This window comes from Notechis scutatus, chromosome 1, assembly GCF_049901735.1.
Source record: "Notechis scutatus isolate UNSWTSFEM ecotype Mainland chromosome 1, rNotScu1.2, whole genome shotgun sequence".
Lineage (NCBI taxonomy): Eukaryota > Metazoa > Chordata > Lepidosauria > Squamata > Elapidae > Notechis > Notechis scutatus.
The window spans coordinates 256691438-256712956 of record NC_142009.1 but is presented as its reverse complement, the minus strand read 5'-3'; the positions used below and the strand labels follow the sequence as shown (position 1 = coordinate 256712956).

Genomic DNA, 21519 nt, shown 5'->3' with positions numbered 1-21519 from the left:
GATGCAACCAGGGAGATGCACTTCCTCAAATAGTCTTATCTAGTAGTGGGATTCAAATAATGTAACAACCGGTTTGCACAGGTCAGGTTGGCTGTCATGGGAGGTGTGGCCCATATCCATCCTCCAGCTCTGCTGTACATGTGGGACAAGCCTCTTGTGATGGCGAACTTGACCCTGGGTGAGCTGGTTGTTAAATTATGCCCCTCGCTATCAAAGTTGATCCTGGGTGCTGTGCGCTGCTGCAATGGAGAAATGGAGTGGCTGGCACAAGGGGAGGAGGAGGAGCAGGGAGAAGAAAGAGGGAAAGCAGCTTCCTCCTTCCCTCGGGCCAGGTGCTCTGTTGCTTGTTTCTTCATTGCAACAAAGTGCAGCGCCCAGGATCCACTTTGATGGGGGGCGGGGGATTTAACAACCGGTTTGCATGAACCGGTGAGAACCAGCTAAATCCCACTACTGGTCTTATCCCATACTTTATTAAAGGACATCCACAATTGTTCAGTACATTTAGGTAAAGAGGAATGTGAAGATCTTGAATCCTGAAACAAATATCAACTGTGTAAAGCCAGCAACAAAAGCAAGAGAAGAATACAAAAATGATTTTAAGACTTCTACCAATCTTTATTTACCACAGGCCATCAGAAACAAATCTATGCACCTTCTCAATAAGATCCATACATGTTACATATATTATACAGAATACAAATATTATCAACAGATTGTGTTGGTTTAAAAATGATGAGGGGGAAATCAGTAAGTCATGGTAATATCTTAATCATATTAATTTTAATAACAGGTAATGTCCTAACCAGGCACCTCATCTGATTAAGTGAAATCTGGTTGTGGTGGTAAATTTCCATATTTGAAAACTATTATACAGTGTCCCATTTTTTCCAATTTAACAAACATGGATTATGATATATAATCTGATTCCAGGTGATTAAAATAAATACCTTAATGAAATGTATTTATTTTATTTTTCATTGTAAAAATAAAGCAATATACAATTGTTATATCCTATTCTTTCCGCCATGCCATTCAGCAAGGGTTAAACTTTGCATGGGATTATCCAGCTCTTGTTTTAATGGACCCATTTTCCTCCCCCTCACGTGAATCACATACAATCATAAAGAAGACAAATAACAGGTTGATGAGTCACAGATGAAAATATCTGTCTGAAATATATAGGATTCTTTTTGCCAGGAACAATAACTGAGAGGGATTCACAGGCAGCATGAAGGTGACCTACACTGAAATGATTAGTGACGATAAGTTAAAAATGTTACTCAAGCCCAAAGAAAAAAGAAAACAAAAGTAACATCAGTACATATGATTCCTTCAAATACTCCTTATCTTAGCAACAGCTAAGAGCTTTGGAGATTTTCTCTTTTATCTTAGCAGTATACATCACAGGCATATCTGCAACAGGCGAAAACCCTCTTTTCCCTACAAACATCTTAAGACAATTTACTTGCCTTTTTCCTATGGGGAATGGCTAATAGCACTGAAATAGGCCCATAGAGTTGGCCGTCTTTTCCTGAAACCACACACCCGTTGTGTGAAGAAAGTCATAATTCCAATAAAAGATGCTGCACCTTTAAAAAATTGCCAACAGATGCAGATTGCCATGGGGATCAGCATCTGAAAATATTGAATTGCTAACTAGGGCATACAAAACCTTTGCTAGACCAATATTCGAATACAGCTCATCTGTCTGGAATCCTCACTGTATATCAGACATTAATACAATTGAGCGAGTCCAGAAGTATTTCATGAGAAGAGTACTACACTCCTCTGCTCGCAACAGAATACCCTATATCACCAGGCTTGAAATTTTGGGCTTGGACAATCTTGAATTATGTCGCGTACGGTTGGACTTAAGCATAGTACACAAAATTATCTGCTACAATGTCCTACCAGTCAATGACTACTTCAGCTTCAACTGCAACAATACAAGAGCACACAATAGATACAAACTCAATGTTAACTGCTCCAAACTTGATTGCAGAAAGTACGACTTCTGCAACAGAGTGGTCAATGCCTGGAATGCATTACCTGACTCTGTTGTTACATCCTCTAACCCCCACTCCTTTAACCTCAAACTATCCAAAATTGACCTCACCCCATTCCTAAGAGGTCTGTAAGGGGCGTGCATAAGTGCACCATACGTACCTCCTGACCCTGTCTTATTGTCCTCTTTTAATCCTACCGATTTTCTGTATTTTTACTCATGTTTATACTTATACCTATTATTTTGTAAGCGATTGACAAACCAAAATAAATAAATAAAAAACCTCTCCATAATCTCAAATGTGTTTTTTTCTAGAGACAACTGGACTTTGTTTTTTTTCCCCTTGAAGACATTTTGCTACTCATCTAGAACTGAAGAAGCTTCTTGGATGACGTCTTCAAAGAAAAAACAGAAAGTCCAGTTGCCTCTTGAAAAAGCACCTTTGGGACTTGGATGACTGAGAATCTCCAGAGACACAACTCTACCATTAAGTAAAGTGGTTGCTAGATGAAACTACAACTGTACTTAGTGATTTTACATCAGCTTTCTTTTGCTTTACGGACCTACAAAGGTCATAAATATGCAAAATTACTTTTTCATCACACAACTGTGAATGCTCTCTTTTAACATGGGCTACCTGTACTTTTTGAGGGCCCAGTGCATTCCAAAGCATTTCTCGGTGGTTCAGTAGTTAGAATGCAGTACTGCAGGCTACTTCTGCTGACTTCCGGTTGCCTGTAGTTCGGCAGTTTGATTCTTACTGGCTCATCCTTCCGAGATTGGTGAAATGAGGACCCAGATTTTGGGGGGCAATATGCTGATTCTGTAAACCACTTAGAGAGGGCTGTAAAGCACTGTGAAGTGGTATATAAGTCTATGTGCTAAGTGCTATCTTTCCCCACTCAGACCTGAATCAGAATGCTGTATAATTTTGCTATACAATGAGGATTTGAATCTAGTCCAATATTCCAATGCTAGTAGTGGGTTTGACATTATCAGCACAATCAGATTAACAAGCTATATTGTCTTTGATTAAACATTTTGACTGCCTAGAAAGGTCTGGTTATTGGGTGATTTAGAAATCCATCTAATTAAAGAAAAAAAACAACAAATTATATTTTACCTTATTTAATTGAAAGGCTATAACTCATTGGAAATACACACATTTTAAATTTAAAAGGTTCCATGATCCTTCACTAGTCTGTACTGAGATACAGTCCAATGGCCTGATCTGCTTTTGAGCAGGGGAAGATTGTAGCTTAGTACTTTTGTACTTAAAATCCTACTAGATGGTAGCAAAATTAGATTTTTCTTTGTCTTTCATGGTATGTAGTGGGTCTCTAGATTTCTGCAGCCTACATCTGATAGATCTTATGTAGCTCAATGTTTGAACTCATATTTTACAGGAAAAAGATTCCAGATAACTTTAAAAAGGCTCTAATGCTGGAGAGTAACTTCCAGTCAATGATTATATTACGTGTCAGAAATAAATGGCCTGATTTGTTACATGGCATCTTCTTATACTACAAATTTATTTGGATTTTCTTTTAACTTAGCATGATGTCTCTGGATCCGCCACAAATAAATCTTGGTGATGATGGCACGGGGGCTGCTCCCAGTTAGTCCTGGTAAAATGCAAATTAGAAAACATTTGACAGTTGCCAGCATTATACAAGAAGAGAGTTGTCACCTGTTTGGAATAGACCAGGAGTCCCCAAACTTGGCAACTTTAAGACTTATGGACTTCAAGAATTCTCCACCAGGGCATTTGATAAGGCAATTCTAAGCAGAGATAGGAATTAGGAGAATCTGAAATATTGGGGAAATGAAGCACACAAAGAGCTTAAGACAGGTGCCTTGGTTGCAGTCTTCCTTTGAAAGTGTCCTGCAAACAACCCAATCTTAACAAAATCTGCTTTCGGATTGGGTAGATCAATTGCAAATGGATTTGCCTTGTCTCTGCAATGCATGCCCTATCTTGAGGTCACATGTCTTCTTGATTGGTAAGTGTCTGTGCTCTTTTTAGCACCTCTACAGGAAATTGAGCTTAGCAGGTCATTTCCGACATACTTTCACTAACTGGAAGCCTATTTCAACTGGCTTTTTTCTTTTCTGTTTTTTCTGTTTTGTAATCTCCTCTGAATTTTTCCTCTGCTGTTTTAATGATTAAACTAACAATTTAAAACATTAAAAATTAAAAGCCTCCTGGAAGTAGTTGTTGCTGTTGAATGGCTGCATCAAAATTCTTAAAATAAAATCCAGCCTTGAAAAGATAACTAACTCCTCTAAAATCAGAAATACATTAGTACTAACAGAATTAGCTGGAAAACTAATTCTGCCAGCATTTCGGTCAGCATAATTTCACCTTCTGGTTTCTAAAAAATTTGCCAGAGTCACGGACGATGGTTTTAATACATCCATAAACTTCTGTTATGCTCTACTTGTATCTTGGATTTTCATGGCATGCACGCACGCACACCCACACCCACCCCTTATTTCACTTATTGTCTTCTTGCATTGGAGTGATGTGTCAGTTTTAGTTGGGGTTGCCAAACCAATTATTGAAAGGAAAACCGTGGTGCACAATTTGAATATAAGCCACTTTATTTTTAAACCCCAAACTTCTTAAGAATGTGAAAACTAGGAAAGTCCTGCCTGTCATATCCCTAAACGGTCCTTGTGATGAATCAACTACTATTAATATGATGCAAGGCTAGGTCTTAAGGAAGATCCTCACATCCTAGCTAATTACCAATCTGACAAATGATCCTTCTTATTCACCACTGCATCTTCTTGACCTACCGTGAATCATTAAAAAAAAGAAAGAAAACGTGACTGCGTTTGTGAAACGCAGCCAGCCATGTCCCGAATTAACCTTAGTGTTCTGGAGAATCCTGTGCTGGGTTTCCTCAGGGTTTCAGCCTCAGATCAAGAGCTCAGGCATGCTGCAAGAAGGATGTCCACCTCTCTTGCCCTGTGGGATAAACCTGCCCCAGGAATTTCAGCTCCAGCTAATGTTCAGAATGGCAGGATCCCCAGTTCTTTTGGGCATCAGAGCATTTCAGCCTATGGAAGCATTCTTGGGTAGGGCCATGGGAAGAGGGCTTGCTACTTGGGAAGGAGCTGGCAGGCTGAATGAGTTCCCCTTCGTGCTGGGGACTTGTGTGAGACTCCCGTCCCCTCTTTAAAATAACGGTGGGAATGAAACAGCAAGGAAGGCACACAAGAAAAACCAAAAGTACACATATAGATTGGGTGAAATGAGGCTTAATAGCAGTAACTGTGAGAGGGATCTTGGAGTCTTAGTGGACAACCAGCTAAATATGAGCCAGCAGTATGCAGCAGCAGCCAAAAAAGCTAATGCAATCCTAAACTGTATTAACAGAGGGATACAGTCAAGATCAAGGGAAGTACTAATACCACTCTATAAAGCCTTAGTAAGACCACACCTAGAGTACTGCATCCAGTTTTGGTCACCACATTATAAAAAGATGTTGAGATTCTAGAAAAAGTACACAGAAGAGCAACCAGGATGATTAGGGGACTGGAGGCTAAAACATACAACAAACAGTTGCAGGAACTGGGCTTGGCTAGTCTAGTGAAGAGAAGGACCAGGGGAGACATGATAGCGGTCTTCCAATCTTTGAGGGCTGCCACAGGGAGGAAGGGGTCAAGCTATTTTCTAAAGCGCCTGTAGGCCAGACAAGGAACAATGGATGGAAACTGAACAAGGAGAGATTTAACCTGGAAATAAGGAGAAACTTTCTGACAACGAGAACAATCAAACAATGGAACAGCTTGCCCTAGGAAGTTGTGGGGACGTCATTACTTGCTACTTTCAAGAAGAGATTGGATTACCATTTGTCAGAAATGGTGTAGGGTCTCCTGTTTGGTTTGGGACTAAATGTCCCTTCCAACTCTGTTAATCTGTAAGTAGTTTTAGCTTTCCTGCAGGGTTAATATCTTGTTTAGAAGTGTGTGTCTATATATGCACTATATATACACTCAGCTGTTCATATATAAACATATATATGTACAGGAAGACCCACCCACAGAAAGGAAAGTAATTGGTAATAAGGTCCCTGCCAACTCTGATTATCTGTTATCTGTTAAGAACCTTACAGGTTAGGGAGAACCAGGTGAATTACAGGCATCTTTGTCTGATGCTCCTGACCCTCAAGGGGTAGAAGGTACTCCCAAAGAGGGGTGGCTCCTAATCACCGTGGCCTTTTATCTTTGCCTCCCCATCACTCAGACGACAAGTTGGTCCGATGCTTGGATAACAGCCTCCTTCCCGTTCACTTGCTCGCTTCTTTCTTGAGATGCTTTTACCTCCCTCTTTGGGGCGGTGGCGGTGGCTTAGACCGATCCATTAAGATCCAAGAAGGGAGGTGGGGGCTGGGGGAAATCCAGCACCCAACCGGCGAGCTCGCGAGGCCCGCCTCTCCTCTCCGGCAAGCCGAAGCAACTGAAGGCGGCAGGGGCGTCGACGCGACGGAGCCGAACAAAGATTTGAACGTCAAACTGGGCGTGAGCTTGCGGAGCGCCACGGGAGAGGGCCGTCTGAGCGCGGGCATCATCCCCCACGGACAGCACGTGGGCTCTTCCAGGGTAGCAGGTCTGACCGCTGCTGGCGCTTGTGCTGCTGTCTCGCTGCTGCTTCTGCTGCTGCTGCTGCTGCTCCGAGCAAGCGGCCAAAACAAGCGCTTTTAAGTTTGAAGGCTCCGATGCTCGTAAGAGAACTGGAGCCAGGCTTTGCCGTGCGAGGTCTCCACGGAGGATACAGCGCGACCAGCCCCGATGGATGTCATGATAGGCGTTTGGGTTTGCCTGGCAGCGGCCAGAACAGGTAAGAGCCGGGAAAGGTTGGTTGGTTGGGTGGGTGGGTGGCAAATATCCGCGCCCCGGCTTGGCACGCGATGGGGATGGTGGCAGAAGAACCGGAATGGGAGAAAAGCTTTGCAAAGAGGCATCTTGGGGCCGGCGGGGAGGCTGTTCGGGGCGGGTGGGAAACCAACCCCACTCCCTGGAGTAGAGGAATCGGTCGGTCTAAATGCAAAGACAATAGGTATAGCCGGTACACGGCGGGGAGGATCCGCTCACCTCCTTGCTTTTCTTCCGCGGTGCCTTCCTCCCCCTCCTTCCCCGCTTTCTCTGTATAAAGTAGGGTCGCGGAGCCGCGGTTGCGCTCCCCCGCGAGTTCGCGAAGCACCGTGGGGGGTTGCGTGTTAGTGATGGTAGGGGAAGGGATCTGGGGGCGAGGGGGGAGGGAAGAAAAGGGGGGGAGCGTTTATAGTCGGAATAAATAAATAAATAAATATAAAAATACCTCCCCCCCCCCACAATAAACTGCCAATGGCTTAGCCTCGCTCGGAAAAGTGGTGTGTGTGTGTGGGGCGGGTACGGTAGTGGCCGGTGGGGATGGAGAACCGAAAAAGAAGGGATCGCGCGGCGTGGCTTTCGGGGGAACGACGACTCAGAGCGCCGCCCCGGAGCCCCTCCGCGGTCTCTCGTCCTTGCCAGGCGGAACTCGGAAACTTTGCCTCGTAGTGGCATTTGGTGTCGGAGGAGCGGTCAAAACCCCCATCCCGGCCGAGAGGGGGTCAGGAAACCCCGCGACGGGGACACGCGAGGAAGGGGAGCCGGTTGGGGAAGAAGGCGGAGCGTGCTTGGATGCAAAACCTTCTCCGATCTGCCACATGGTCCATTCTCTCTCTCTCTCTCTCTCCCCGATTCCCAGCTTTTCTTTTCTTTTGAATGACCGAGTCCTTTTTTTTTTTTGCTCAGAGGCAAAAAAACAAAAAGAAAAAAACAAAGAAAAAAGGGTTTTGCTCTTCCTCTCCTGCTTAGTGCCGGGAGGGCCAGCAAGGTGAAGATTACCTGTCAGGGGTAAATCAGATCCTCGGGGAGGATCAAAAGCGAAGAGAGCATTCCTTTCCACACACACCACCCCCCACTCCACCCCGAACGATTAAGGGAAGGTTGTGCCGGAGAATCAGCAAAGTGCCCGTTTCTTTGCGCGAGGCCGGCGCTCTTCTTTTATTGTCTTCGCTCAGCCGCTAACAAGCAGCTGCCACCTCGTTCTTCTGAAAGAAGGGGGCTGTTCCGGGAGGAGGGGAGCTCTGTGGAAGGGGAGGGCGGGTGTGTGTGTGTGTGTGTGCATGCGGGGGGGAGATCGCGCGGATACAAAACCGGCTGGAGGTGTGGGAATCAGATGCGGGGATGGCACTCCATTCAAATGGCCTTGCGCGGGTTGGGGGCGGAGATTCCCGCCCATCCCTCGAGGGAATATGGTGCTAACAGCTTCAGGGAACGGCGTGGTTTGACAAGCAGGCTCGGTAGCGCAAATCTTGACACTTGGTTTTACAATATTTTCATCTCCCCCCCCCACACTTTAGACGTGGGGGAATGGCGAGGGGGAGGGAGGGAAGGGAGTTAGATCCCCAAGATGACTATCTTCCACTGGCTTTTTAAAAAATGCTCTCCATTGTTTCATCCAAGAAGAAAATAAATAATCTAAAGTTTAGGGATGCTCCCCCCAGTTTTCTGCTTGGTTTTTTTTTTTAACAGATAAAATGGCATTTACCAACTTGGGGGGGGGGGAAGAGGGGGAAACACCCTCTCACATTCTTCACTTGACAGAGAGCAAAACGCAAATGAAAGAAGAAACAGAAAAAAACTCTTCCGCTGCTTTTGGCCAAGTTGTTTTTAACCAAGACCAAAGGAAAAAAAAATTCAGGAGTCCCTTTACGGGAACATTTTTTTCCTTTCATGCTGCCCTCTGAAATATTTACTTGGGTAGAATTCTCTAAGGCATAAAATCCCTATATTCTTTCTTCTCTGCTCACACCCCAATTGTCTTATTATGGATGAACTTCATTTTCTTTTTTACCTGATTGTCTTTCTAGGGCATAGAAGGTGTGGCTGGGAAAGTGAACAAATACATTGCAAAGAAAAGTGCTAACTGTTAAAGAACTAGCTACTTTTTGGGGCAACAGGATGCAGATCAAATGAAAGGGCACACAGGAGTTGCTGTAGTTGTGTCTTTCCCCAAATATTTGCAGCTTGCAATAATTAAAAGACTCTCCTTTTAGTTTTTAATGCTCTGGAGCAATATGGCTTTCACATGTGCCAATAAATAAGCCTGGGGGCAAAAAATAAAATAAAATCAGAAAATATTTAACCAGAACAAATAAGCTAAAAATCAACAACCTTGCTGCTTAGTGAAAATAGGTGTGCTTGTGGTTTTTTTTTAATCTTTGTTTGTTTATATTTGGGTTTTTTCCCCCCCTTCAAAGGGTTCTTAATTTAGCTTTAGTTGATTTTTGAGGGAAGTCTTTAGAGATTTCCTTCACATATTGTATTACTGCTTCTGAATCTCCACTGCAGCTCTATAGGCTACGGTACTTACTAAGCTGTGTTAAATATAACTGTTTTTTCATCCTAGAATAAAGCACTTTTAAAGGAACAGGCTGGTACTCTTACCGAGGTATATTGCAGAGGACAACATCTTCAGCAACTAATTGAGCACTTATATAGCAGAAATATACCTTATATTTTATACCGCAAAACTATAGAACTAGAGGAGCAATTATTTTCTCTCCCTCTATACTTAAGATTTCTATGGTCAAGTATTTATTATTCATATTTGCACTTGTATTCCAATCACTGCACAGGAAAAACTAACTATGATCCTGGGTAGCTCTCATTGCTTTTCAAATGAATCAAATGGAGTTGCTGTAGCTTACTTTTTATAGCGAGAAGTGAAAGATTGCAAACCTGTGAAATATTAAAAAAGTATTTAAGAAGCTGGGCTCTGTAAGGAAAAAATTTTTGGGGGGAGGGTCTAAATTCAGTTGCAGTTAAGCTGTCTGCAACTACTATTCATGAGCTAAAGGGACACCAATAGCAGTTGCTTCACTTGCAATGAATTGTATGGCTTTTGATGAATAAGTCAACTTGTTCCTGAGTTTTACAAATTGGACCTAATTAGCAATCAGGTCCTAATTCTGAGCACTGTATGGAAATGTTGCCTGATTGGTCTACTTAGATGAAATATTTCTCATTCATAAAATCGCTACCTAAGTTTGAATTGGTCCTTTTGAACCTTACAAGAGGAATTAAATTTGGAAAGAAGTTTTATCAAACTGCTCAGGAGTGTGTTTTGCCAAAGAATAGTGAATTCTAGTGCATTTACACTGATATCTCTCTTCACAGGTTTTATATGCTGCATTCGAAATCTGATTTAAGATATAGAGGCAGGTATGAATTGAGCCAAAACACTTCTGTGACAGTCATGTTCCATGTCAAGGAATGGTTGATAAAAGACATTAAGATAATGCATTTCTAAGGCATATGATACAAATAGGCTATTTTCTGGCTTTGCTACTTTGTCTATATTACGAATTACCTGGCTCAGTTTTATGACAGCTTCTAATGCTTTGAACATAAATTAGTCAAAGTCTTTTCTTTTCTTTTTTCTTTTTGAAAAATTAGATTAATCAGATTGAACTGAAGAAGAAAGAGAAAGTCAGGATGTGGACTCTTAGGATCCCATATCTGCAATTTTTAGAGCAAATCATTTTCCATTTAACTGCTCCTTTTGATTTATAAGAAGAAAAATGAGTTTAGTCATCTATTTATTCTACTGGATGCAGATGAAATAGCTATATATGTTTCTGCTTAAGATTTGATAGGAGACTTTAAAGCTTCAGGGAGGAAAGCAGATGTGGCCATACAACTGAAGCAGCAGTGTTGGGTTGATTAATTATTAATCAACACAATCATCTAGGGATTGGACTAGATGCTCTCATAGGTCATTTCCAAACCTTATATTCTATGATTTTATGATTACTTTAACCCCACTGCCCAAATTGCTTATTTGCATATATATAGACACAAACACACACAGACACACACACACACCATAGTATCAAAAGCCAGCAGAAGAGACTGAGTAGGAAAAAGTTCAGGAGTGCAGTATTCATGGTCAGCTGAAGAGCTTAATCTTGAGTTGACTAAGGTGGCTCTTTTTAATTGGGCAAAATCACAGAGTCTTGATTGCCTTCCTATAATTTTATAGACTTGACATAGTTCTTTTAAATGTTGCAATTTCCTTGATGTGGATGAAACTTTATCTAGGGAGATATATAGGCAATAGTTAAAGCAGTGTTCCCACTATGGTTAATTTGCATATTGAATGGTAATTACAAAACAGATCTTATAGAAACCTCTTGAAATTTCTTTTTAAATGGTTGGAATTATCTTCCCTCACCATTTCCCAATAATATCCCTTACAGCTTGATTATTTCCTTAGATTTTGCCAACTGGAAATTGTCCTCCCTTACTGTTAATTCAATGGAATGGAAGCTTCATTGACTGACAGAAGAAAATGATGTTACTGAGATATTTTCAGTAGTGGATACCAGAATTGGGAGTCTATTGGTATCCTAAACATAGATATAGCACAATTGTGGTGATTTTGAATGCTGCTGATTCAGTATTCTCTGTGGGGAAGATAGCTGCAGTTCCATCATGCTGTCATTTATTTTATTAGTAAAGTATTGAGCTAAACATTTCCTGAGACCCCACATTATATTCTAGATAGTAGACATCTCCTACTAACCTACACATGAAAATCTACTTGCTCAGAATTGTTCTTGTTCGTGCTTAATTCTGCAGCCAGAGATTTTTTTCAATTCCATTCATATAATTTAATCTCTTTTCAACTTTAGCCCTATTTTCCATATTGTTGTCTCTTTTACAACAACATACAGTTAAGTTCTAGAATTCTCTTAGCTTTAGGGAGAAGGCAATGGCAATCTGTTTCTGAAAAATATTCCTAAGAAAAACCATATGTTCATGCAATCAGCAGGAATCAAGGTTGACTAAAGGGAAGTGAAGGGAAGGAAGGAAAGAAAGAAAGAAGGAAGGAAGGTCTAAAGTTAGGCATTTTCTCCCTGGTCTTGCCACTTTTTTATAGGAATTAATTATTATAATAATAAAATATGACTGCACTGTTCCTGGCCTTTATTTTAGCGTACATCTAAGTATTCTAAAAAAAATAAACCTCTCTTGTTTATTTCTTTCTAAAGATTTGAGCAGAGTGGGTTCATTCCAGTTCCCTTCTATTAACCTGTAGATTTTGGATGCTCTTAAACAAATTATTAAATATTTTATAATGAAGTTTGGTGGCGTGGAGAAGGGCAGTTTGGATTTTCCCACATGGCTTTGGATCAGCTCTTTCTTCGAGATATGAATGAGATCAGCAAGAGAAGTCTTTAATGTCTATGGAGATTCTCAGTCATACAGGTCATAGTTGTTCAAAAGGCAACTGGACTGTTTTTTACTTTGAGGAAGAAGAAGACAACATTGGTTTCTCATCCAAGAACCTTTTGGATAAGAAGTGAAATGTCTTCTTCCTCAAAGAAGAAATAGTCCAGTTGCCTTTGGAAAAAGCACCTTTGAGAGCGAAGTCTTTAACATTTCCTCATGGGCAGATTTTGAGGCACCTTCCTTTTAGAGATGACGATTTTACCACATAAGGCCCATAAATCCCATAAATATTTTGAATGGTTGATAAATATCAGAAAATGTGAATGGAATCTATATTTTATAGCTTTAATATATTGAATCTTATCTCTCTCTTTTTCTCAAAGAGGTGTTATGTGTGTTCTTCACACATGTTCTTTCTTCGTTGAGTTTCAAATCCTTCCAAACTCTGTCCATCTGTATAATATAATTGTATACAACTGTGTACTATTTTATTGCTGTTTATGATTGGTTTTTATTATGTTTATATATAGCTTTTATGTTTTTATGTCTATGTGCACACCACCCTGAGTCGATCTGTGAAGATAATGGACGTTTTTAAAATATGAATGATAAATACATAAGTGAATAGCTCCACTGATACGGAAATCTCTCAGCTTCCTAAGGAGTTCTCAATATGATATTTGAACCCCAAGTTACTTTCTTCTGACCTAGTTGAGCCTATATGACCCTACTAAGATGTTTACTCACCAGCAAAGTAATTTTTTGGGACTATCCATTATCTCCCCCCACTTAAGTAGCCCAATCTGTACAACACTTCGTATTTGACTAAAAATAAAAATTAAAAGTCCTTCGAAGTGTTCAGGATCTCAAATGGAGCATTTATAGCTGCAGAGCGCAGGGATGCAATAGTAGGAAAAAGACGCGGCTGTTTTTAAGAGTAACAGAGATGCTGCATTGGCACTGCTCTGCATTTTGAGAGACCTTTTCTGAATTATTTCTGAATTTTTGTAGTTGTGTAAACAGATGTAAAACATCTTTCATGCTGCTTCAAGAACATAAACACCCATTGTTTTATTTTAACTTCGGAGGAATATTTTTGCTTCAACACTAAAATAATATTAACCACATATCCTATAATTAGGGCAACTCAGGCAAGCTTCACAGATGATAGAGTATAGCTCACAAATAGAGGCAGAAATGTGAATTGCGCGATCACGAAAAAGCTAAATCACAATTTAGTGTAGCGTGAATGTATAGCAACGAGCCTTCTGAATGCTACTCACTCATGAAAGAAAAAAAAGGAGGTCGGTAATTTCTGCTTTTCATTTACAGAAGTTTGTCATGTTGTCTAGACTTGGAATTATAGATAGTCACAACTGATTTTATGTTAATTTATGCTTAAGTACTCCAATCATTCTTATTTTACATGAGGCACAGTCTTTGGTCCCAGACAGCACAAAAACCTGTTACTTAAACAAAAGTGAAAACTTTATAATTCTTTTAGCTTTTTAGGAGGAGAAGGAAGAGATGCCAGTATAGATGTCTGAGGTTCCTTCATGTCAAACTAAATCTGTGTGGGCACATTAAAGTATTAATCACACTTATAACTTGCCCAGAGCCAGCTCTAGATAATTAGGCACCCTAAGCAAAGTCGTATACTGGTGAACCCTATTGTTTGGTTCATTGTCCAATTTTGTTAGGAATTTCTTGTTTGTTTCTTTCAAGTTTTTGAGTTTTACACTTAACGATTTTCAGTTCCAGACAACTTTTTTTTTCTGACCTCAGACAGGATGAGGATGTGCACGTGAAAGAATTGGGATGGGAGAGGGTAGCTGCCTAGTAGAGTTTCTTGTCCTCATCTTGAAATATTCATCTATTCATTACAAATTTGGGAGAGGGGCATTAATGCCTCCCAAGTCATAGAACCTTGACTTGAACTAGCTTAGACCTGGTCCTGGACTAGCTAACATAACCATCATTTCCCGGGGGTTAAAGTTAGATTTATATATCAAGCTAAGCTGTTTGCCTCTTAATGGCAATCTCAGTCTCTTTATGTCCTTAATAAAATTTTAGAAAGAGAGGGAAAGAGAAAATTTGCTTTTAAAAAAAAAACCAGAGTAAGTCTAGGTAAAAGAAAGCAGAGAATATTTTTATTATAATTTTTTATTTTTAAAAGGATTTGAAGAAGTGCTCTGGACTATGCAGTCTGCTGCTTGTTCAAGCAGTCCAACTTTTTTCAACTTATCATCTGAGGCTAATACTTTAAGAAATTAAATGAATGTGATTCTTGCTTCCCAGTTGTTTTTCCACTCAAAATCATAAAACAGGAGTAAAGAAAGCTTACTCCTTAGTTTTGCTGCTTGTTTCCTACAGATGCTTTCAGTTCAAATTATTTTCAAGCCACAAAACATGTGGGTGAAGCTTTCCAATGTAGGGGATTGTGGGGTGTACATAATTTGCAAGGAAATGATATTTTGAAACATTGAATATGACATATAGTAAACCCTCAATTTAAGGAAACCGAGGGAAGGGTAGCAGTTAAGGCTGTGAGTTAAATGGCAAATGGGATTTATTTTTGAGCCCCCAAAAATGTACAGCAAAGAAATCACTCCCTCCTCCTTGTTCAACTCTTTCCAGCAGTATTCCTGACATATTGGCACAATGCTTCACTTTTGAGTTCCAAAGATCTATCGCTGTTCTCTATTCTTATAGTAGATGATGAGATGTCACAGGCAGCTGTTATATTAGAGATAATTTAGACAAATTAATATTGCAAGTCTGATCCACGTGGTAAGTGTGGAATTGTGGATCAATCGTCAATTCTGAGGTAATGGAGGAAATGGAGGAGGACCGTGAAAGATGTGTATGAGTAAACCTGCCTTCCTACCTAAGCATTTTGTTTAATTACTGCAAGCAAAGGAGTGTGAAACTTGGAAAATCGGTTTCAATGACTAAACCATGACTTGATCAATGTATGCTACAAGTGCAATGACTGTAACCCCATTCATTGTTTAACTGCTGTATTTATACTTTATAAATACCAATCTTTATAGTGGATAAAGAAATAGAAATAACATTTTTTTTCAAAAATTATTAATGAAAAAGGCAGTTCCAATATAAATACCACAGGCTTTGTCCATTAAATCTGAAGTATGCTAAACTGAGGTCTGTTAAATCAAGGGATTAATTTAGGAATGGGATCAATTAATTCAGAATCTTGTGTGATTTAATGTGGATTACTGAGCCAGTGTATGAGGAGTAGTGCTACAGAAGGCTCCACAGAATAAGAGGAGAGGCACATTTAACAGACATTTAGCCATGATAGATACTCCTCCCCTTATTGGTTCATTGGACTGAGGGTTTCCTTCACTTACTTTGGAATTACATTGTTTATTTGAAATGTTTTAAGAAAGTAATTCAGTCAAAAAAAAGAAAGAAAAATAACAGTTGGAGACAGTCCTCATGCAAGGAATAAAAGTCCAGTTGCAAACCTGATTTTGTCAGAAATGACAAAGGTATTGACATGGGTATTCCTAGGAAGGAGATTAAAAAAACGTGTCAAATGGTGAGCACAGTCCTGCAATGAAAGCCTGGTTGCCTTTGTACATCCATGCAATATTGAACATAAGTATAAAAGGGGCAGGTTTGGATTGTGAAGCTGCCATCTTTCAGATTTTGACATAGCCCTCTCCTGTCCCCCTGTGGATGCTCTGGCTGTTGGCTTGTTTTTGTCTCACACAGACAATTGCAGTATTAGACATTCTAAAATAGATGAACCAGGACTCAGAATGATATGAACAAAGCAGTGTTCTTGAGGAGACGTCTTCCTTATTTATGGCAGTGGAGCATATGTGCTAGAGCATGTGAGGATCCTCCTGGTGAACACATGAGTGGTGTCAGTTTTGACAATGCCGACTGCCTGCTGGACTGTGAAATGTTTGGAATCCTTGTGGTGCAGATGTTTGCAGCCCTTAGGCAGCTCACAATTGTTTCTTTAAGCAACTGCAGGCTGGCAAGTCTATTTTTCTGCCGAGTCAGTATAAAAACCATTCTTCATGCATGCTTTGCACCTGTTTATCAGTCATTTCCATGCAAAGTTGCCTCAAGATAAATGGGCCCTTGCCTAAGAGGGGGCTTTTTATAACAATATTGAGTTGACAGCCTGGAAACCTGGAACCTACAAAAAGAGTAAACTTGGCTCTGTGTCAGTAGCTTAGTCTCAGCAGCCTAGCTTTCCAAGTTTTTCAGGGAAACAAATATCCTGACTCTCTGCTCCCAATAATTCCAAATGTAAAACCTTTTTCCTTCTGGTGGAAACTGTAAATACATCCAAATTACATTCTAAACCCCATTCAAAAACCTAGAACAAACCTATTAAAAGAAAAAGCATGGCTTATAATCTGACACACGCTTCCCATGCAACCATTAGGCACACATCGCTTAGCCTAGAAATCACAATATATATTTTTTGTCCCCTGTGCCTTAATGTTTATCTCTCTGGTTCTTAAAGACTTATTCATTTGCAGGTCTAATATATCATGCCATGTTGCTGCATTAATGATGATAATTTATTGTGCATTATAGTCCATAACTGTTCTGAATGATGGGTCTTAGTTAAGGTGGTGCAACATTTTGTGGTTCCTGCCCTCTGGAACATCTCACCCCTTGAGTGAGATTGGCTCCCACTCTCTTGATGTTTCATAAGGGCCTTAAGACCTGGCTCCCAATGGGGGAGTTTTATAGTGGAGCTGGTTGATTAATTCAATTGATTAATTCAACCCTCCCTCACTCTCCCATATTTCAGGGTCCTCTATTTGCCATTTTGTGTCCAGATTTTATCTGTTAATTTTTTTAAAAAATTGCCGTGTTTTTTATGATGCATGATTGTAATGTTTTTTTCAATGTTTCCTATGTTGTAAGCTTCGCAGAGTTGGTAGATATGAGTTGGATGGCAAATAGATTTTATAAATAAAGGTTAGAATGCAGTATGGCAGGCTAACTCTTCCCACTGCCAGAAGTTCAATCCTGACTGGCTCAAGGTTGACTCAGCCTTCCGTCTTTCCAAGGTCGGTAAAATGAGGACCCAGATTGTTGGAGCCAATATGCTGACTCTGTAAACCACTTAGAGAGGGATGTAAAGCACTACGGAGTGATATATACATCTAGATGCTAAGTGCTATATAAGATGGTATTGAATAGAACAATTAATATATTTTTTTGTTACTTATAGAACAAGTGCTGATTTAAACATCATATTTGCATACCTCACTGTACGTTATTGTACAATATCTTTATCCATTGCACTTAGACTGAAATAAATATTTTGTCTCTTAGTTGTAGGCCTTGGAATGGACCCTAGCTTACAGATTGATATTATCAAAGAATTGGATCTTGTCAATATGACTATCGGAGTTACACAGGTGCCTGGACTACATAATGCCAGCAAAGCATTTCTCTTTCAAGGTAAGGCAAATACTTATTTAATGTTTAACAGTTAATAATATGATCTATTCATTCATATAAAACTTTTCTTTTCTTTCTCATCTTCTTATTTTTCCATTGGAGATTTTGAGTCTCATAGGTTTCATGGGTTTCCACATGGGAGCAAAGGAAGTAGGATGTCATCAAGCAATTTCTGCAATACACACCCACACACCCACCCACACACTCCATTATATAAGTGTCTTTGTGGGGTTTTTTGGATGTCGAGAGTCATGTATGAATCAGCTGAGAAAGAGGTTGCTGCAGTCAGTAACTTTATTTAAACATCTTATTTATACATTAAGGAATGTATCACTGTCTCAAGATGGATAGACACTTGGCGATTTCCATATATTGAAATAATAAAACAACAATAAAAAGCTAAAGCTAAACAATAGAGGTTCCTTAATACATCAATATAGACACTGATGGCTTCATAAGTATTTCCTTAGAATTAATTAAGCTGGTTTTTAACCAGCTTCTGGGATGTCAAAAGAGAAGAGCCAATCTTTGTTGGAGGAGTGATGGTGTTGTGGAGGGACTGTTCCATAGGGGAGACATACAACCAAGAATATCTGCTATCACCTGCATCCCCACCCCACAATATGATTCCCATCCTAAATGGGACCTTTAGCAAGTCCTCTCTGGCTATAGGAGTGCACAGACCATATAAGAAATGTGATATCAGAAATACACAGGTCCTGAACTATTTAGAGTTCAAAGGCAACAGCCAACATCTTAACCTATACTTGCAAACTTACCAATAACCAGTGCAGAACCAGCAGCAGTGTGTATTGTGGCAGTACCATGATGGATCAATGAATTTGTGGCAGTACCATGTATATTGTGGCAGTACCAAGATGGATCAATAAATTTGCAGGTCATTGCATTGTGGACCAGATAAGATTTCTGAATAGTCCTCAGTGGTAGAAGTCTTGTTAAAGCCAATTACATTATTTTACCCAAGAGATGATAATGTCTAGTGACTGTTCATCCTGTTCTAGGTAAGACTACAGTAAATACGCTAGCTAAAGTTGGACAAAGATGCTCCTGACTATAATTGTATGTCTTTTTCTAGCCATGAGTCTAGGAGTCTTCCCCTCCCCAACTATGAACCTGCTATATCAACTCGGTATTATCTTGGAATTAATATGCTTCTGAATTAACAGTCATTCTATCTTGTTTGTTCAACCCTTTTTTCATCTAGACTGTGAGAGTCTTTAGGCACCAAGTCAGTCTTTCTATCATAATTCCCATTGGGTAAAGAGTAGAGGTGTACAAATAAATATCATCAGGGTATTGATAATACTACACTCTGAACGGATGGATAATGTCTCCTAATGATTCCTCTGCAGATGTTATGTAGGGTAGAAGAAAGAATCAATAGAATCTATATGCTTGATCTTTCCTGCACCCTGGTTGGGTTGGCCTCCTTAGCTAGGAGAGAAACTGCTGTAAGTCATTGCCACCAGTTCCTAGTCCTTGCAAATGATCCAGAAATTGTGAGTATTGAGGGCTATTGAAAGATCTAGGAAGACAGGTTGGTCAAAGTTTCTCTATCCAACTCTTTGTCACAGGACACATATATGGTTTCCACCCTCTATCTGTGCCTGAAACCAAAATGCCATCTGGATTATCTTGGATAATAACTTACATGTGGATGGTAACTTATATCATATGTAATTGGAGCTCTGTCACTTTCCTTAACAATCTTTCCCCACGCTCCTCAAAGGGTTGGAGATTGGATGGTTGAGCAATTCCATTGGTTTTAGGTTGAACTCTTTCTTGAATGAGAAGGTTTGGAACTTCTTTCTTCAAAGAAATAGTGATTATTGCCTACATCCAACTCCCAGTTTGCTCCCTGACTGTTTTAATCAGCTAGGTAATGTACGAATCTAGTTAAAAATGATGGAACTAAAATTTTAGAGGACTCTACTTCCTCAAAATCCACAGCATCAAAAACCTCTCAGGTAACATCATGCAACAGTAAGATCATCCCAGTCATTTCAATCCATCTATCTAGACTTCAAATAAAAGTGAATGGTGACCAACTTTGAACACAAAATTCTCAATCAAATAATTCCAGTATATACTGGGTTATTTCCATTTGTTCTTCCCTGGCAGGATCTAGGATACACTCAATAGTGCAAATGCAGTCCATAGTTGAAATAAGAATGGACAAATAGCTATGCCTTGCAACCCTGATTGCCACACAGCAGGCTTGAATATAAGCTTGTATCTGTGTTTTATCTTCTTTACTTACTGTTTGATGCTTGTATCACCTAGGCATCTCTTAATTTGCTTTATTTCTTAGAGTTCCTGAGAGAACCATGAGGCTGCTGGGATGAGTGAGCAGAAAAGGCTACTCAGATCAGATCTGATAAAACTGTCTTAATTAAAATGCATCTAATTCACTAATATTACTATATTATTATAATACAGTAGTATTATTACAGCATTAATGTGATATTGTATTATTTCAGTCTGTTTGTTAACAAAGGTCCCCTATTGGAAATATATACCCAATAACACATTGTTTAAAGAAAAAAGAAATTAAAAAGGCCTTTTGTTTTTATGGCATGAGTTCGTTGACTCCACTATATTCCCTGGATGGTGTTACAGGAAATGAGAGCATATTTTGCTGCACAAACTAACTTTGTTGCAGATATTTAAGCATGGTATTAAATTTGCATTAAGATCCAGGACTTCTTTTAATATGCATATTGTTCAGCTGACAATTTTTTTTTTGTAAATAAAGCTTTACAGGAATAGACCACATATTTGACAGCCTGATTTTCTGCAGACTCCTGTGACAATTAGAAATAGTCTTTCATTGTGCATTTGGTGGCTCTTAGCTATTCCTCTTTTTAATCAGAATCATCATAATTAATGTATTAAAAATTGCATTTTTTTAAATCAACAAGTGTTATAGAGGACAATATGGAGGTCTGTGTTTGAAAATTTGAAACATGGGTGAATGATCTAGATCAGTGGTCGCCAATCAGTGGGCCGGGGACCACTGGTGGTCCGTGAGAAAATTTTGGTGGTCCGCAGAAAATTGTTACCCCCTAAACATCCCCCCAAACACCCCCCAAAGAAATTAATCCAGGCAGCGTGGGAACACAAGGTTGCACTGTCTGCATGGCCCCGTGGGAACACAAGGGTTGTATTGCAAACAACACAAGGTAGTGAGGGGAGGGGGAAAGGGTGGAGGGGAGAACTTGCCCCACTCACCCCACGTGCCTCGCCTGGCCACTGGGGTGCTTCTTTCTGCTTCTTTCTTTTTCTGCTTTTAGCTGCATGCAAGAAAAGCAGCAAAGGTCTTTCTTTCTCTCCCCCAAACTCCACTAGAAATGAGACTTTGGGACCCTGTAAGGAATCCTGCTCCAAGAGGCTGTGCCAGTGCAACAAGTCTCACAAAGACTCATTTCTGGCAGAGTTTGGGGGAGAAAAAGAAAGTAGTCTGCTCCTTCTGCTGCTTTCTTTGCATGAAGCCAAAAGTCTCTCTCTCTCTCTCTCTCCCCCTGAGAACAGAGCTCGAGACGGTATCCTGCGATCCCAAATAAAGAATGATTGATCGGTAGGAAAATGGGGTGGGGAATTTTCCTGCAGAGTTTTGGGGGATTTTCCCAGGGTGTCTGGTCCGCGGGATTAAAAATTATGAGTTTGGTGGTCCCTGAGGTCCAAAAGGTTGGCGACCCCTGATCTAGATCAAGGCTGTGAAACTCCCAGCCCATGGGTTGGATGTGTCACAC

General features: G+C 40.1%; 1 protein-coding gene across 2 annotated transcripts in view; it reads left to right on the top strand.

The window, feature by feature from the left end:
* The first annotated feature begins 6649 nt into the window (after positions 1 to 6649).
* The window catches only part of NELL1 (neural EGFL like 1), a 594259-nt gene continuing 579389 nt past the window's right edge, over positions 6650 to 21519 (top strand). Inside the window, exons 1-2 of one of the 2 annotated variants that reach the window (XM_026664647.2) lie at positions 6650 to 6857; positions 17618 to 17746. In XM_026664647.2, the coding sequence (XP_026520432.1) occupies positions 6809 to 6857; positions 17618 to 17746 (178 nt within the window). In that variant the 5' untranslated portion in view covers positions 6650 to 6808. The remainder of the gene's footprint in view (positions 6858 to 17617; positions 17747 to 21519) is intronic. The other variant, XM_087951106.1, reaches the window with a different exon arrangement.